Source organism: Cucumis sativus, chromosome 5 (assembly GCF_000004075.3).
Source record: "Cucumis sativus cultivar 9930 chromosome 5, Cucumber_9930_V3, whole genome shotgun sequence".
In the NCBI taxonomy this organism is placed as follows: domain Eukaryota; kingdom Viridiplantae; phylum Streptophyta; class Magnoliopsida; order Cucurbitales; family Cucurbitaceae; genus Cucumis; species Cucumis sativus.
The window spans coordinates 14,409,568-14,428,562 of NC_026659.2; the positions used below are offsets into that span (position 1 = coordinate 14,409,568).

Here is an 18,995-nt window from a genome sequence, read left to right on the forward strand (position 1 = left end):
AGTCCGCCTCTCTTATGCTTTGTGATCGATCTGAGATGAGAACAACTGTAATTAAGACAATGATTACATAAGGAAAGACAGACCCTATCGTTAGAGATATTCCCTACTCAATTTGGATCCAAGGGAAAGCTTCTTCTTGAAATAGTACTTTTGACTACTCACTTTCAGTGATCGTAACCTAATGGACGGAAGAATTTCGTACCTCCTCAAAGGAAAGATTACATTGGGGTCCGTCCCACTCTTTCAAGGCCTTTCTTCTCAGGCATAAAGATAGGGCTTTCTTTAGCACTATTGTGATTTACTACTACATGGTAGTGTAGGCTACCGTCCTTATGCTTTTCTGTGGATTTAGAAAGCACTTGAACAGTTTCCACATCCGCTATGAAATGAGCTCCAACGAACTTTCCTTTCTTCCTTTGAGGCCTGAGACAGATCAATGAATAAGGACTACAATTCTTATAGTTCATAAAGAAATTCACTCTTTAGTCTATTCCCAATCCTAGTCCTTTGAGAAAGAGAATTCCTTTTGGTGTCCTTGCTTAGCTTAAAAGCGACATATTTTCTATATACGAATGAATGCAGGAGTAGGATGACCAGACAAGGTAGAAGTTAGAGGCAGAAGAAAGAAACTCCCAAGCCTCCCCAAGACCAGAATTGGATCTCTCATAAGGCCCACTACACGGGAAAGGCATCGTCTATAAATCACTTAATCACTGGTCGGAGACAAGCCGCACTTCGAGATCTCTCATTTCCTTTCTTGCTCTAGAGAAAGGAATGCTTCATTGAGGATGCACCCTAGTGTTTACGATAGAAGTGCTCTTCTTTCAGACTTTCCATTCTTTCTTCTTTAAAGGCAAAGTCATTGTCTACTTTACTTGTTCATCTGTGTCAGTTTGGGGTGGGGACATGACATGCTTTGAATTCAGAGGTAGTGGCTCGATCAGTCCCTCTTACTTGTGATTGCTAGGGAGCTGCATCCTCCTTTCAAGCTCTAGTCGTCGATTGCTTCCAATTTGAGTTCTGAATTGAGTTATTGAATAAGGAAAGAAAGCCCCTTTATTAAGACGGAAACATCTTATGATGATCTATGCGTACCCGAGCAAATAACTGATCCTTTGAGTGGGTAGTTCACCCGTCTCATATCTTCCGCTCCTCCCCCATGGAGCAGCTTCCCACCATGTCGATTCATGACTTTTCATTGGATAAGAACATTGAATACCGAATACTTGGGAGAGCTAGGTAGGCATGGGCGAAAGGAAAGACAAGAGGCCGCCTCACCCTTGTTCATTGAGGCGGTTGTTCTTGTTGAAGAAGTGGTAGAGAAAGTAGGAAAGCTTAGTGAATTCATGAGATTCATAATCTCGTTTATGATCATTCTCTATTCTGAATCTCACATCAGAAAGTGGACGAGGAGGTGGTAACTCGATCAGGTGGAGGCAACCCATATTGTAGCATAAGTTTCAGTATCTCTAAAGCAAGTATTAGAGGCTTAAAGAATGATCAAAGTTCATTCGAACTAAAATCAAGTGTGTATCGTCCGTCGCAATTGATCCTTCTCCCCTTATTCATTGAGGCATGAGGTATGAGGTGCAAAGAATATTGTATGAGGTCTTTCCTTCTTGACTTATTTCTTTTTTAAGTCTTTTTCGAACTGAAGAGGGTTTCATCCATGGTGGGATCAGTAAGGGCGCTGCCTTTTATCTTTCTCTTTTTCCTAGAATTGCAATTCAGTCCTTTACTTCTCAATATTCTTTGTCAACTCCTCCTTCGCCTCTCCTTTAAGTTCAGTCGTTCTATGCAGCTTAATATGTGAGTGAAAAAAAGCCTAAGAATCGGAGTTAGGATAGTCGGACTCATATAAGAATGTATCGATAGGTCGGGTCATGAATTCCATGAAAACTTCTTCCATTCACAGGGAGAGCGTATCCAGTCTGCCTTTCTCTTCTCTCACTTTATTTAGCTCGACTCAATTTCAACTCATCTGGAGCTTGATTTTTCTTTAACTCTATATGGGTCCTAACAAATGGGTTGCAAACTTTCATAATTCATTTTGGAGATTTGACCTCTCACATTGGATGGAAACCGGGGATTATAGTCCATTTGGTACATTCATGAGAGTCAAACCCATAAGAAAAAGTTGTTGGAGCATGAAAAGAAGAAGTAGGTCATCCTAGACAACCATCAAGAGATCTTGCGCAACTAGGAGAAGTAGAAGTCGCATAGGAAGTAGCCCTCGATCATTCTTTGACCCTTGTTCTTTCTCTTTAGTTCTATTGATTAGGGTGATCTTGCGCAACTAGGAGAAGTAGAAGTCGCATAGGAAGTAGCCCTCGATCATTCTTTGACCCTTGTTCTTTCTCTTTAGTTCTATTGATTAGGGTAGAGTCTCATCCCCCCCATAATCAAGTAGCGTCCACTAAAAAGGAGCTCCACGGGAATGCGCAAGATCATGGAATTGTAATGACAAGGTCCTAGGCCTTTCACTCAATTCAAGGGTCCAAAAAGGTTTTTTTTTAGATGAAAAGGAAAGAAATAAGGAAATAGGCCACCTCTTCTCGCATTCACCGATCTAACCATGGATGATAACAAAGGCCTTAATTGAAGACGAAAAGCATGTAAGGAATACTAGAAAGTGGGATCTTTTACCCTCTTAAGTATTCCTCGCCCCTAAACCCAGAAATGAAACCTTATTGATGACAAAAAGATTTCATACCGTTTTGCTCTTTTTTAGTGGACGCTACTTGATTATGGGGGGATGAGACTGATTTATCCATATAGATCAGTAGAAGAGAGAACGAAAGTCCAATTAGAAGGGGTCCAAACTTAGTGGACAAAATCAACTCAGAGAAGAAAGTCCCAGTAAATAGAGAAAGAAGAAAGTTCGACGACAAATCAGACATGAACGAGCTTACCGATTGAGCATCCGACACTTGAACGACTTCCAGGACAACTAAGACTGTGACCCTTAAAACCTAGCCTGCAACTGGTCTCGCTACCGCACTGCTTCTTTACTTCTACTTGATTCTGAATTTCTTTCATGCTTTCTTCGTTTAGAAAATCAAATAGAATAAGAGATTATTGATTGAGTGCATTAACCTTTTTCAACGTATAAGAAAGTTTAACTCATCTAGAGCTTTGATTTTAGGCTTTTCTCTTGGTGGCGCACCCAAGTCCTAACAAAGAGACCTTTTTGAAATGAATAGTTGAGCTAGGGAAAGGTAGGCTGAAATTTCCCGTGGCTCTCGATCCCTCTAATATGATCTGTGGTGATTGACTGCTTGAGTGGAATCAAGGGAAAAGACAGTTATTGTGTTCTTCCTCCTTTCCATAAGGAAAAATGCAATTTTATTCCCCCATAAGACCCAATTTCCCTTGATTTTAGCCTTTGAACCTCTTAGTCTGTAAATATATATACTTGGATTTCCCTACTTTCAGCTGTCTAGATCCTCATATAAATTTAGAAGTCCTTCGATCATTATTTAAGCCTATGAAGAGGTTCAGAGGCTAAAATCAAGACGGTGAAAGAACAAAGGTGCATAAACACCGACATCTTACGAAAACCAGTTCTTTTGAGGAGGTTAGTTAAATAAAGAGGATTGCAATTTCTTCGCCTTTTAAAGATAGGTAAAAATATCTCGACTGATTTAGGTACAAAGTCAGCCCACTACACGGGAAGAAAGAATATCCTTAGCTGACGTGAGTTGTGTGAGAAAGAAGATTTCTGCTTTATTTCTCTGTGATGTAGAATAGGATCAGAGGATCGAGTCAATCGATCTTCTGTAGCAACTCTGATTCATGAAAGGACTCATATGCTCCGCTCCATGGGCGGAATAAGGAAAAAGCACCTAACCCTAGGCTGGACTTCCTTTCGATATGGAGAATACAATGAAACAAAGACTACTACTACCTAATAGGCAAATCAGACACCCTTCAAGATTCATTCACCTAGGTCTTAGGCTTAACTGGGACAGAATACTCGGCCTTTTCCTTTTCTTCCTTTTCATCTAGACCTTTCTTTTTGGGATCCGACGGCTTCTTGATGACTCTTGGCTTGGCATCCTATCTTCTTCGCCCTTCCATCTCCAGCTCATAAGCTCATTCTTTTCTGCAATTGACCTCTTATTCTCTTTGAACTCATTTGATTAGTCCTTCACCTGAGATTTATGCATTAGGAATATTTCATTCATTTATCTTTTCTCTTTCATAATCTCTTTCGGAATGTGGTAATAAATGACTTTTGTCTTTAATAAGAGCTTGAGAAACTACTATTTCATTATTCTATCTTAAATAATCTTGAGCATTTTCGCAGGTTCGAAGACTTGATTCATTGAGAAGAGAGAGAAAAAGAAGAGCTTGAGAATGATTTCTTCTTCATAAATGATTCTCTCTTTCTCTTTTGATATTTTATTCGACTATGAAAAATAATGTTTACGCAGAGACAAAGCTCCATAAGACAAGGATATTCTTGGTTCAGACGATTGGAAGGACGAGTATGTAAGAGGACGAGTCTGATTCCACTAAAAAAAGAATATTGAACTTTCTTTTAACAATGTAGATAAATAAAATTATTATTTTCATCCCGTGGGAGGGATTTTGGCAGTCGCGATTCTTCTTCTTTCAGTTCCAGAAAGAGAAGTGGCCTTATCTCTTTCATGAGATCTATGATTAAAGGTCGAAGTCCCAACTAGTAATTTTCTCTCTTTTCACTATCAACTTAGTATGAAAGAAAGAGAAGGAGAGTAGTTAGGCTCGAGTGAGTTGGAGAAGTTGAGACAAGACTGACAAGGTTTTTTATGATGATCTTGACTATTCAAAAGATTATTATGAGAAGGGAAGAGGTGTGCATTATGAACGAGGAGAAGAAAGAGACCTACAGTTTACGCAGTTGAGGAGACGAAGTTGGAGAAGTGGATGAGAATCAGAGGACTCGACTTTACTCTATCTTCTCTTCTTATTTCTTGAGTAGAGTCATCAAAATCCCTCAAGCGGGTCCTGCTTTCCCCTTTCCATATCAGAAGCTATCACTCATATTCATAAGGCCTATACATCAAGGTGCTCAGCCTACTGCTTCGTGGGTATAATTAAGAGTATGAAAGATTAGAGCTTTCAAAATTTGATTTTTTTTTTCATATCTTCTTACATAGTCTTGAGCACTTTATCTTCTTAATACTTGAGCGAGATCAGGGTATCGATCTCCTGGAAAGGTTATGCTCCACCTCTCATTGGGGTAGTTCCTGAAGCTAACCGCAGAGAGAAAGTAGACTAGCTCAAAAGATCGTGGGACAGGTCAAAGCAAGAAAGAAGAAAACTCCACACCTCGATCCGTCTCCTAGATCAGTCTGAATGGTAAGCGGTTCACTTACAATCTATTTTCATAGCTTGACTTATGAAGGCGAAGGGAAAGGAAAGGAGGCGCTCCTTTCCAGAGTCTAGATCTTGAATAAGATCTCTAAAAATCTTTCCCCCATTAAAGAAAGGAAAGGGATGTAGAGGGAGAGGCAGTAGCCCTTGTTTAAGTTGTCGCCTTTGTTGAGGGTCTTATTTGATAAGGCAAATAGAAAGAAAAACCAGGGGAGAAAAATTGACATATGACCAATAAATAAAGAAATATGCTAGAGGCCAATGCATGCATAAGGCATCTTTCTCCTTCAAAAGAAGAAGGATTGAAACCTCCACTGGTAGAAGTGTCATAAGAAGAGATAAGGCCGCCACGAGAGCAGGCACTGCCTCTCAATTCCTGCCTCTTCTAAGGTAGTTTGAGATGGTCTTTGCCTGCATAGAAAAAGAGTGGCCCACAAATACATTCTCAGAATCCAAATTGTTCGGAACCAAAAGAACAAAACACTAACCATGTCTCAAGCATCTTATATAGACAAAATGTTGTCTAGGTATAAAATGCAGAATTCCAAAAAGGGTCTGTTGCCGTACAGATATGGAGTTCATATGACAAAGGAACAATGTTCTAAGACACCTCAAGAAGTTGAGGATATGAGAAATATACTCTATGCTTCCGTTGTTGGAAGTTTGATGTATGCAATGTTATGTACTAGACCTGACATTTGCTACTCAGTAGGGTGGTCAGTAGGTAGCAATCCAATCCTGGATGTGATCACTGGACAACCGTTTAGAACATTCTAAAATATCTTCGAAGAACAAAAGACTACATGCTCGTGTATGGTACAAAGGATTTGATCCTTATTGGATACACTGATTCTGATTTCCAAACTGATAAAATGCTAAAAAGTCTACATCAGGATCAATATTCACTCTAAATGGAGGAGCAGTAGTTTGAAGATGCATAAAGCAAACTTATATAGTTGATTCCACAATGGAAGTTGTAGTAACGTAGTGGCTTGTATCATCTTATCAGGGAAATTGTACATCGTGGTGACGTTGTAGTAACCCATAGTTCTTCTAAGCAAAACATTGCTGATTCTTTTACAAAAGCCCTCACGGCTAAAGTGTTCGAGGGTCACCTACACAGTTTAAGTCTACGATGTTTGTAAACTAGGACAAGAGGGAGACTTATTGGGCATGTGCCCTAGTTGTATATGTGTTTATTCTCTCTTGGTTAAATTCAACATTGTTTTATCCCACTAGGAGTTTTAGTCCAAGTGGGAGTTTGTTGGAAATTTTGTCCTAAAACTCGTAGTTTGTAATTATATCATGTTCAATAAAGTTGTTATTGAGAAATTAAATATTATAATCTTAAATACAATAAACTAAGTCCCAAGGCTATTTTTTAGTAAACTTGAACTTTATTTGTAGACATAAACGTGGATCAAGTTCGAGTATATAGCCTAAATTGTCTATAGTATATGAATAATGGATGAGCGCCTTATTTAGAGATACTATGGATGCGGCCCACTTTGTAGTAAGTACAAACGAGGTGATCTTGAATCGTTCATGTAGAGATATGAAAGTGGAGGCATCCTATGTAAAGTGTTTATATAAGACTGAACCATGAATTAGTCACTTTTACGTTATAACACCGTTTACTGTTTAAAACTGACTATCTCGATTATTGATGACCTAGGTAACTTAATCTTAATCCTGAACTAACTATGAACTCCTGTTCACATGAGATTATCCTTAAATCTGCATAGGTGAGGGTAGCTCATCAGCGTTGGCCCAATAAGTCTCCCATTTCAAGGGTAAGATCGGGTGGATAGCTCGGGACATGGGGTGCATTATGAAATTCACTCTTATCCGCTTTAGGGTTAGTAGATAAGTTGTTCTCTTAAGCACTGAATCCAAGTCTTGAATAAGGGGCCCCTCCCTCTCATTGGCCCAAGAGAGATTAAGGTTATAGGTTGGACCTTAAACCAATTGTTCAATAATGGATTAGTGGGACTTAAGGAGCAAAATGTAATCTTGGGGGTAAAACGGTATTTTGACCTAGCCAAGGTTATGAACAACCTATGAAGGATTAACTTACTGATTATTATTTTATCAAATGGATAAAAATATATCTATAGTGAGGAGAGTGCAACTACGGGATTTTAGTGGAATGACCCGTTAGTTAACGAATGTTGATTAACTCGGTCTAAAAGTGTTTTGCTAGTTAATCTTTGAATCGTTGGAGCCCATGATCTATAGGTCCATTAGGTCCCTCTGCTAGCTCATATGGAATAAACTTAGAACAGTGTGATGGAATAAGTTGAATTGTTCGAATTGGGAGAAGAAAGAGAAACCGACAAATATAATGATATAATCATCGATCTTCTGATTAGAAATAGAGATTTATGTTTAAATAATATTTTAATACTATAAGTATGAATACGAATTCATACTAAGAAGCTCGGAATTGATGGAAATGGTCAAAGTTGTAAAAAGTCAAAATGTTGACTTTTGACTTTAAAAAGCCAAACTTTGACCGGCCTTATATTCATGTGATTTAAATTTTAGAAAAATGAATGCAAATTTATGCTCGGGAGGTCGGAATTAATCAAGATGGACAAAATGGTAAAAAGTCAAAATATTGACTTTTGACTTCGAAAGTCAAAGTTTGACTTTTGACTTGAAAGATCAATTGACCATTTTACCCTTGAACTAAGTTAGTGGAAAAATCTAACATTTTGTTGGATAATCCACCTAGCCCACTAAGTTCCACTAATTGTTAGTGGAATATTAGGTATTGAGATTTGACAAATTAATTACATGCATTTTTGCATCTAATTAGGTTATAAATAGGGATGTTTTCAAATTGTTGAAAACTTTTGGCCTTTTTCTAGTAATTAGAAATTACTATTTTTTCATACTCCAATATCTCAACCAAAAATTTCTACCTTCCAATTTTCTTTTATCTCCTTTATTTTCTACACCAAATTGGGTCCCACAACCCGGTTCTTTGTCCAGAGGGATAGTAGGTGACTACTAGTGGTGGTCTTGGTTTGAATTGGTAAGGAGATATCGAAGATTTTCGAAAGTTTCAAAGGAAATATTTCCTAAAACCCTAATTTGATTAGTTTAGGGTTACATGTTAATTAGGGGCAATTAGGGTAGAATTTCGATTCTATTTTCGCTGTGCATGTCTTAGTTCTATCAATTCATTGATTGTGTACTAATCAAAAGAGCTTGAACTCCGAAAATCTACTCTAACCTATCTTTAGATATTATGTCACTCAAAGGGATCATTCAAGATGGGTTTCAGAAATGGTGACTCAATTGACTCATTCTCTATCTTTTCCCTATATGGTTCCCTCATAAGTAAAGTAAAGTCATCTTAGCCTCAATGAACAAGTACTCGAGCTGTTGTTTTCATAACAGAAGTCGCTATTGAAACCATAAGATAGTTCATTATAGCATTTAAGAAAGAAACTCGGTTTGAAATCTAAGATTGACAACTATTTTTTCCATTAATCAGTCCTTCGTTTTTTAGTTCTCTCATCATCAAATTTCATTGATCTATCGCTCTATATGAGCCTAATGAAGCGGTTTTGCAATATACTTTTTGCCTCTGGACCATCCGAAACACTTATCTTTCTTCCTTTGTTATGCCCATATGAACTAATAGATTTTTGGCATTTCCCGGCCGACCATTACAATGTGAGTCAAAGGATTTAAAAGTCGCGCGCTCAATAGAGACCCTTTGTGGGGAATTCCAGTTCGGCAACAAGTGAAAAGAAAGCAGCAGCAGCAGGTTGATCGCTAACTCATGAGCCTTTCCGCTTGGGTGCTTTCTTCATCCATCGTACAAAAGTACTTGAATTCATAGAATGTGAAAAACTCTAAATTATCCGAAAAGGAAGAACGAAAGCAGAATCCCCATCCCAGTCGAATTTCTACATAAATAGACATCTTTGGGAAAGTTATTGTTTTCTTTTCCCATTTTCGACACACAAGAAGCCAAAAATACAAATATAGTGTACAATAAAAGGAAGATGAAAAAAGAGAAACTAGTACAGAGACACAATGCAACAAACAGATACACAAAAACTTCTTTTCCAATTTCTACACATAATAAGTGAATGAAAAAAAATATAAGCCACTGACAAACAAATGAAGAAAGAAAATGACCATTGACAAAGACAAACGATTGTGAACACTTTAAGATCGAACATGGAACAAAATAAAACCACTAATAATGAAGATCAAAGAGAACACATGGAATTATCGTTTCAATCAAAACAATATGATATCCGGGAAAATAACTAATCATCGGCAGACGAATAGAAGGAAGAAATATTACCTCAGCCCTACCTTGCTCGGAACCACCAAAGCCACAACCCTCGGTTAGTATCCATCAGTCATCATTGGAGGGAAGATCGTCGCAGCCACAAAGGTTAACCGAGCGGCAAGAAAAATACAATGAATAATGTCCGAAAATAAGGCATCAGAGGCCGTTTATTTCTAAACGTAGCCTGTCAACGACAACCACACCCATGGGGACATCGGAGACCGACGAACAATAGGGGAAAATGTAAGGTTTAGAAAATCGGTGTGGATCAAAATACCGTGAAGAAGATGATGTTGAACGATGGAGAAAAACCAGTGAGTGTCGAAGAGGGTAAAAATACTGTAAGATCTAGGGAAGTAGGTTGAGAGATAGATCGATTTTGGGGAAATAGATTTGGGCAAAATAGAGAGGAAAAGTGTGTAGAAGAAGAGAGAGCCATTGGTCGAGCGGATGTAGAAGGAATAAGGATAATTAAATTTAGTCATTTTCCGTGAGCCAATTTCTTTGGAATAACAAGAGATATATCAACGTTTTTATGGGTCATTTTGAAAAATGGCAAAACTACTTTTTCTTTTAAATTTTAGCAAATAGCATTTTTCACACGTGCATTATATTTTATAAAATACCAAAATATCCCCTTATCCAACTATAATTATTTTGTTTCTATATTGTAATTAATTTAGGTTATGCATTTATCTGCTTTTAGTTATTTTTTTACCTAAAAAAGATACAGCAACCCATGTCATAACTTTTTTTTCTTAATATCTCGGGACTCAACTAATTGTTTCAACATTTTAATAACTTTATTAAATCTTACTAATTTTAAAATAACCAAATTTTGAATTTCAAAATAACCCAATTAAATTTCAAATTAACAAAATTATTATTTTTCAGAATTTGAGAATCTCAACGATAGATTTTGTATCAAAATAACCTTAATTAAATTTCAAAATTAAAAAAATATCACTTTGTTTGCTATCTTATCTCAAAATAACATTAATGGCTTGAATACCAAAATAACTCAATTATTATTTTGAAGTTGGGAAAATCTCAACCTTAATTTTAATTTAAAATAAATTTCAAAATAACCAATTTATTAATTTTTGAATTGGAGAATCTCAACTATTGATTTTAAAACGCAATTTTAAAATAACCCAATTATTATTTTGAATTTAGGAGAATTTCAACCATTGATTTTATTTCAAAACAGCGTTTTAATACCAAAATAACATTGAGTTCAATCACAAAAATAACCAATTTATTATTTCGAATTAAAATTTTATTGTCATTTTTTTCAAGTGAGAACTTGCTTATTTGTTTGTTTTCCAATGTTTCTTATTAAATTATAATTAACTTATTCTAAAAATATAGCATATTGTATATATATATATAAAACAATTAGTTTAATTGTGTTTAGGAAGTTTTTTAAACTATGTTCATTTGACTTAATAACATTAATTAAATTATAATTTCTATCAATATTAGTTTAAAAGTGTAATTATTTCAATATACTGCAGTCTTATCAAAAGTCTTTTATGTGTAATTAATTTGCAATATACAGTTATGAATTTATCAAAGTTTTTCATTATAATTAATTTATGATATGCAATTATGAGTATACGTGTTAATAACGTAGAGAATCATATCCTAACCTCTTCCTATTATCTCGGGATTAAAAAGATATCAACAACTTTATTCATTTTTTTATTTCACCAGTGTTAAAGTTCTTAACAACTTTATTCATTTTTTTATTTCAAAATAATCATATTATTAATTTTTATTGGCTAAATCTCCGTCTTTTCGTCAACCTTTAATAAATTGTAAATTAAAATTAGTTTTCTAATTAGATCTTAATTTACTTTTAAATTTTGAATTTGAAAATTAAAATTAGTTTTTGTATTAAGATCTCAACATTTTTTTTTTATTATTTGGAAATTAAAACTCACCCTTTTTTTGTTTTAAAATAAGTTGAATCTTTCCATCCATAATAATTTAGAAATTAAAATTAGTTTTCATATTAGATATTAATTTATTTTCCAATAAAATAGCCTAAGATATTGTGTTTTTGTATAAAATCTCCCAAATTTCATCTACATTTTATTAAATAATTAATATAAATATATTTTTTCAAAAATATCAGCTAAAATGTTTCTAAGAGACGAGGAAGATAACTTTTGTATCTTTTAGTTCTGAGTGAAGGTTTTTGTTTTTCCACCCGAAGCTTTGAGATTGCAGGTTGTAGACTTGAAAATCAAAGATGGAAGATGGAAAATGAAGATAATATTTGCATGCTTCAAATGTTTATATTATTCTTTTTGAAAATGCATGATGGAGTTTCTTTTTGAAAATGCATGATGGAGTTGAAGATGAACCTCAAACTTCAAATGGAAGAGAGTAGAGATTGGAGTTTGCCGCTTCAAGGTGGAAAGATTAGGGTTTGTCCACTCGAGAAAGATGAGATCAAAAAAGAAAAATGAAAAATGGATATGAAAGAAGACTTTGAAAATGAAAGATGAGAAACGAAAAACAAAAAAGAAAATGTATTTATTATATTTTAGCTTAGTTTACACTTTATCTATATAATAAATGGTATTTTGGGTTTTTGCAAATTCTTATATATTGTTTTTTTTTATTCTGTCATTTTTTAACTTTAAAATTGCTATTATTCTAATTGAGCCAATTTCTTTCCTTTAGTTTCTTTTCCCTCTCGCAAATACCCTTAAAAGTACGTTTTTGGAAAATTTTTAGATATCAACGCCAAGCAAATGTGCTACAAAAGCTCAACTTCGTTTCACAAAACCGTTCTGCCATTCACACTCTCAATCTTTCATCCCTCCAATTTCTCACAAAATCCTCTCTCTCGCCGGACTTCCATCGACACAGAAAGTAATCGAAGCAATTCTCCAAATTCTGAAGCCCAAACCATTTGTCGGAGCTAATGTGTTCGTCTCTCGTAATCTTGTCGCTCCAGAGATGTTCGATGCTTTTCACGACGCTCTCAAGCAGAATGGGGCGAAGGCTTCCTCTGTTGCGATCCCTCTCAAAACGCCCCTAACGACTATCATGTTATCTTCTCCGCCGATCACGTACGAAACGTCTCATCGATTTCTTGTTCAATTTATATGGCTACTCGGATTGGCGATGTGTTTATTGGTTGTTGATTCCTTCTTTCAGGCAAAGTTCGAGGATCTTCGCGCCAAGGGCTGCAACTTGTTAGGTATAGTTAATTTGTAGTTCCAGCCTTTTCTTTCTTTCTTTTGCGGAATAGAATTGGAGAGAAATTTTCGATTGGAGAATGAGATTAACAGGAAATTGAATGTCTCAATTAATTTGTCAAATGTATAGTTACCGAATTGCAGCTAATATTTGTCAGTGCATGCTGCATGTACGCAATAGCCGAGTAATATATACTTCACTGCTCTCTCTTTCCGAATAGCCAAACCTAGTTGTTTGAAATTCTCATTTCAGTCCGACGCCGGGGATTTGGTGCGTCGCTGACAACATGAATTTCTGTTGGGAAGGTCCTCAGTGCGTGATGTCATGTGCAAAAAGAGCACAGACCTCTTCCTCAACAGGGTTGTACTTGCTGCCTTGCCATGGATGGTGTGAAAATCTTGGCATCCGGTTTTCAAGAAGATGAAAAGGTACGTTGCAAATGTTCCTAGTCCACCCATCTTTTTTCTTATTAGTAATTAGTAATTTTATTTTTGTAGAACTAATGACACAAAGTTGCATTGCAGGTTGAGATAGGGAAGTTAGTTAGTGCAATGGGGGAAGTATTGCATACGAAAGCATTACTAGATGTCAGTTTTGTTATCGCGAAGAATGCTTTGGCTGCGAAATACAAGGTCATGTTGCTTGAACTTTCGATTTTCTTGACGTGATATGTATGTGTATTTAGACCATTTCATGAATATCACGTGAATCATAAGATTTGAGTCAATTAAACTCCACAAAATTCATTTTTCAATCAATTTAGACCTTTAATCACGGTTACCTTTAAATTGATCTAATTGATATAATTATAAGTTTCACACGAAATTTTTCAAAAAAGAATGTAATAGAGGGCGTAAATTGATACACTAACAAAAGCCAGGGTTTAAATTGATACAATCTCTAAAGTTTAGGGGTATAAATTGATATTCTCCCTTAATTTAATTGTTAAATGTGTAATAGACTTAATAATGGTTTTAGTTTTATTCTACCTGAAATGTTATTGCAAAGGTTTTATAACGACCCAACTTTTTACCTAAGTCGAGGTCATTAACTTTTGACAAAAGACCTTGGTTAAATAAAATTTAAAACCTCAAAAGAACGAAATTTGTTTTGTTTCTTTGGACCCCAGTTTTAAATTACTAAAATTCACGTGAAAATTTAAAACTAAAAATTTCGAATCCTTGAATACTTTACAACCTCAAAATTTCTAAACAGTCTCACGTTCGAATACAAATAATACAATAAATCACTAAGCGGAAGCAAAATTTTAAAGTGTCCCTTGTGGCGTTCACGGATGGAAACCGTCGCGAACAGACAGCAAATCTGAACGGTTACAGCAACTAGTCGGCCGACGTCGATAGCAGGTGGAGCGGCGGTTGTGAGCGGGGAGCGTGGCGGTTACTGGTCCACGCGGCGGCCTTGGCTTCGACGGAGACATAACCGGCGATGGAGACGGCAAATCGGCGCGCGGGACGACTGCTGCGGCGATGGAGACGGCTGGGCTGCGACGAGAAGAAAACGGAAGAGAAAGGATCGGCAGCTGGCTGCGGCGGGAAGAAAACTGAAGGGAAAGGATCGGCGGCTGGCGGCTGCTGGGCTGCGGCGGGAAGAAAACGAAAGTCGCGGCGCACGGCGGAAGAAGGAAATAGGGGCGGCGGTTGCTGGGCTGCGACGCAGATCTGGACTGGGCAGTGGTCACGTGGCGGTCGACGGCTGCTGCGAACGGAAGAAGAATAGGAATGGAGGTCGGCCGGTTGCGGTTGCTGCGCTGCGAACGGGGAGAAGGGGAAGGGCGCACGGGGAGGAAGGAGAAGAGAGAAAAGAAAAGAAAAAGAAAAGAAAAAGAAAAAAATATATAATAAAGAATTTTCATTTTCCTTTCTTTTCTTTTTTTTTTATTTAAATTAAAATTAAATAAAAATATATAAAATATATAAAAATTAAAAATTGTATATATATATATGTATATTTTTACCTTTGGGACTTTACATTCTTCCCTCCTTAAGAAACTTTCGTCCTCGAAAGTTTTAATCCTGAAATAACTCTGGATAACGAGTCCTCATCTCTTTCTCTCGCTCCGATGTCGCCTCTTCAATTCGATGATTCCGCCACAAAACCTTTACTAATAGAATGCTTCTATTACGAAGCATCTTTACTTCTCTAGCCAGAATCTCCACAGGTTGTTCTACATAGCTCAAACGCTCATCAATCTCCAAGGGTTCAATGAGGATTTGTACCCTGTTGGTAGCGTTTCTGGAACTTCAAATAAATTGACAAGGGGTTGCTTGACTGCTAACTATAGCCAAGAAAAGGTTATTGTGAACTTGGAAGCTGTACCGTCTTCATTTCTTGCCGATTCAAAATTCACAGCAGTTGCTGGTCCTTGGTTTTCAGACATGGATGTTGAAGTTACTCTTTCACAGAGCACGCCTATGTTTTCATATGCTTCTCATTTTATAAATGAGGTTGATGTTGAAGTGTCAGTCGCGATGGGAAGGAACGAAGAAAACACTGTTAATTTCCTTGCAAATGACTTCCAGTCTGAAGAAAACGACCTATATTTGTCAGCATGTAGAATAAAAGTTGTTGGGTTTGAAGCTTCTGAGATGCAGAAGATTGTAAATATGATTCACAGAGGTGGAGGCTCCCGATACGTGTTGTTCAATGACAAATTAACACACATAATAGTTGGAGATCCGTCAGAAATGTAATTATCCTTTTACTTAAATCGCAACATAGGTTTTGTGAACTTTATTGCTTGAATTTGTGAGCTCGCCTGTGCTGTGAGCTTTTTGATTTCATTTGAATGATCTATCCACCTAATTGGAAATTAGTTTTATCATATTTCAAATGGCAGGGAGAAAAAGGAGGTTAGAGATATTGCCACTTCGGGAGTCGTTCATATGGTTAGATCCAACTGGCTTGAAGATTGTGATCGTCAGAAGAAGGAGATTCCTATTCTTGGTAGACACAGGGCATATGATGAACTTATTCCTAAAGGTTTGATATGCAGGACTCGTATTCTAAGCTATTTGTCTTTTGAATAGCAATCTTAAACTACCATCATGCAGAATAACTGCACATTTCATCTGGATGCATGACTAATATTTGTTTGGAGATCCCTAGCCTGTTTGTCTTGTTCTAAATTTTCTGGCTGTTTACTTTGCAGCATCTAGTAAAATGAGCACCATTGTTATGGATCAGAATAAAGTTCCAAATGTTCATCCAATCGTGCCATCAAATGTGTCAGAAGGAAATATTCATGTTAGCATTGGAAAGACGTCAATAGCAGTGGAAAGAATTGAAGAAACAAGTGAATGGAGACAGGAAAATGAAATTATCCCAGAAAAGCCAACAATGTGTAGCAAATGGTACAAACAAGAGTCAAGAAAAGATGGGGCGTGATTTCATGGTTTTGTTTTTCTAGTTCCTTTCCAGAAGATCGGGTATGTTGTAAAGATTCTTTCCTCTTATTTCAAACAGCATGATTAATGTACACTATGCACTTTAGGTTTTAGATGTATTATTGTGGTAAATAGCATCCATTTTTTAAAAAATAACAAAGTAGGAGCCCTCTATTCAATATCAGTTGACTTGAGTAAAGAGTAGTTCATTAGTGCTCCAACTCCATGATTTTAAAAGCAAGTCAATGGTGCAGATAGGATTCTAGATCTACCGTGTCTTTAACACTCCGATCCTGTTAAGAGAATGATATAAAAAAAATGGAAAAACGACCTTTTTAGTCCCCAATTTTATAAAAATAGGTTTATTTGGTCCTTGAGTTTTCAAAATGTACTATTTTAATCCTTGAGTTCTTAATGTTATATTGGAGACTCTCAAAACCAATTTTTAGAAGAAGTTATTCTACCTTAAAAATGTATAAAGTTATATTGGGGACTTTCTAAACCAATTTTTATAATCTCAGAGACTAAAAAGGTGCATGACCAAATGGGCCTATTTTTTTAAACTTGGAGACTAAAAATGTACATTTTTAAAACTCAGGAACCAAACACATGTGTTCTTCAAAACTTGGGGAGTATTTTTCCTAGAAAAATTAAGATAGTGCCAAATGTCATTTATCATGTGAAGTAATTATGATTTCATTTTTCATTTGAGGAATATGCCTTCACATTTTTTTCCATTTTATTTTACTCTAACAAACGTACATCAACTTTTAACTTCCATAATCCCAAATATTTTTTATGTATATTCTGAGATCATATTTGAAATTCGCCTATTAGAGAGCTGAAATTGTTGAATGGATAAATCAAGGGGGAGGCGAGGTTGTTGAAGATCACATGAAGCAGAAAGTGCACTTCACTTTTGAATGTCATGGTGGGATACCAAGGAGTACAGACGTTCATAGTACTTATGTGTCAAGTCATTGGGTTCGATCCTGTTTAGAGGTAAGCTATAATAATTAATTGTCTTTTTGTGATTTCTGTTTTAGAACTCTACTATTGGGTTTTGTTTGTGTTTCCCTTTTTGGACATAAAAGTCCACACAAGGTTGAATAGCATATTTTGTTTCATTTAGCCACTGCAAGTTTGGATTGTGTTTCGGTTGGAGTTTTGAATTTTGAGGGACTTTAGTTTTGTGTTGAGCCACGCTCTTATAATATGAAGGATGGATACTAGTTTTTCCAAAACCAAACGCACATCAGTTTTCTAAGATTACAACTGTTCTCCCAGCGTAAAAAAAGGTATCCTCAAACCAACTAAAAGAAGGGGAATATATGAGCAAGATTTATAGTTAATAAATCATCAGAAGTAAATTAGAGTTGGACTCGAGAACTCTTGCTGATGTATAGGAAAAGCAGACAAGGTATGGGTATATAAATTAAAACAGCCTTTAGATGAAGAGGGTTGCTAGAACTGATCCTACCTCAAATGGCGCTATCAAAATATAGGACTTGAACCTCAGTCTTCTCCCCTCGCCCTTTGTTCTCGGCGATGTTAAAGTATCTCAATTCATAGACATTCATCTCCTTGTTTGAAGCAATAACTCCAAGGCCAAACTCAAATGTTGTGTTTCTTGAAATTCTTCTTAGCCAAGTATTTAAGTTATTCTTGATTAAATATGATTTAATCAAATTAATTAATTATTGTTTGATTTAATTTAATTAAATATGATTTAATTAAATTAAAAAATTAAATATGATTTAATTAAATTAAAAAATTAAATATGATTTAATTAAAGTTAAATAAATTAAAATCCATATTAATTGATTGTTTTTATAAGGTTATATATTGATAAAATGATTGATTAAGTTTAAAAGTTTTTATAAGTGTTATAAAATAAATTAGACTTTTAAAATCAATAACAAAGATTAAATGCATGCTCACTTAGGTTAAACATATCTTCCATTTTTCATAGAAATAGGTCGATATCTTGTAAAACTGGTTACAAAAGGCTCACCTGGTTCAATCTTGTCAACAAGTCAGATAAGATGACTAAGGTTGGAGGTTCTTAAGTTGACGGTTTACGGAACACCTCCTACCTGGAGATCGTAATCAGTTCTTGAGCCTAGTTAACCTAGTTTTATGAGCATTCGTGAGAGGTGTGAGGTAATAAAAATGGTTTATCACCTAGACATCATAGGTTAAAATCCTGTATAATGGTTATACTTGGATGTTTTATCTAGACTTAAGATTTGTTTAAGTTAGCCTAAATATAAATCTTGAAGCTTGGATTACCCTATTTTTTTCTTTAGAACACTTCAACTAGAGAAAAATAATGTATTTTAGCTCTAGTGTCCCTAAGAGTTCACACCGTGAGGTCCATGCAGGGCTTTGTGCCGTGCATAGGAGCGGCCTCCCTTCGGAGAGTGTTTGCATGGATCAAAATCAAGGTGAATAGGGGAAGTAGTTCATAGTAAGTGGGTGAGGGATTTGTGGCAGCACATCCCACGGTCTCTTCCATTAGGTCGCACCGTGAGATTTCTATAATATGCCTGCTTGTCTGCCCTGGAGCGACGTTCCCTTCGGAGGGTTGTATTATAGGATTCGGAACACCGCGAACTCCAAAATGGATAGGTTTCTTAGATTAGTTTTCATAAATGATTCTAATCTATGAAATCTGAAAATGGTGGGTAACACTT

The 18,995-nt window shown here is 36.0% G+C and overlaps 1 protein-coding gene across 1 annotated transcript; it reads left to right on the forward strand.

Moving 5' to 3' along the window:
* The first annotated feature begins 12,033 nt into the window (after positions 1-12,033).
* On the forward strand, positions 12,034-16,452 carry LOC116403909. Its single transcript, XM_031885854.1, has 7 exons — positions 12,034-12,114; positions 12,428-12,896; positions 13,232-13,323; positions 13,420-13,527; positions 15,025-15,602; positions 15,753-15,895; positions 16,065-16,452. Exons 1-7 carry the CDS (start codon positions 12,034-12,036, stop codon positions 16,298-16,300), a joined length of 1,707 nt encoding a protein of 568 aa, XP_031741714.1. The 3' UTR covers positions 16,301-16,452.
* Positions 16,453-18,995: the final 2,543 nt, after the last annotated feature.

Excerpts from the sequence above, each read along its gene's own strand:
- LOC116403909 (XM_031885854.1), top strand. The coding sequence starts at position 12,034 with ATGGAGTTGAAGATGAACCTCAAACTTCAAATGGAAGAGAGTAGAGAT. Across the intron at positions 12,115-12,427 it reads TTCAAGGTGGAAAGATTAGG|ATATCAACGCCAAGCAAATG; the intron begins GTTTGTCCACTC and ends GAAAATTTTTAG. Across the intron at positions 13,324-13,419 it reads GTTTTCAAGAAGATGAAAAG|GTTGAGATAGGGAAGTTAGT; the intron begins GTACGTTGCAAA and ends GTTGCATTGCAG.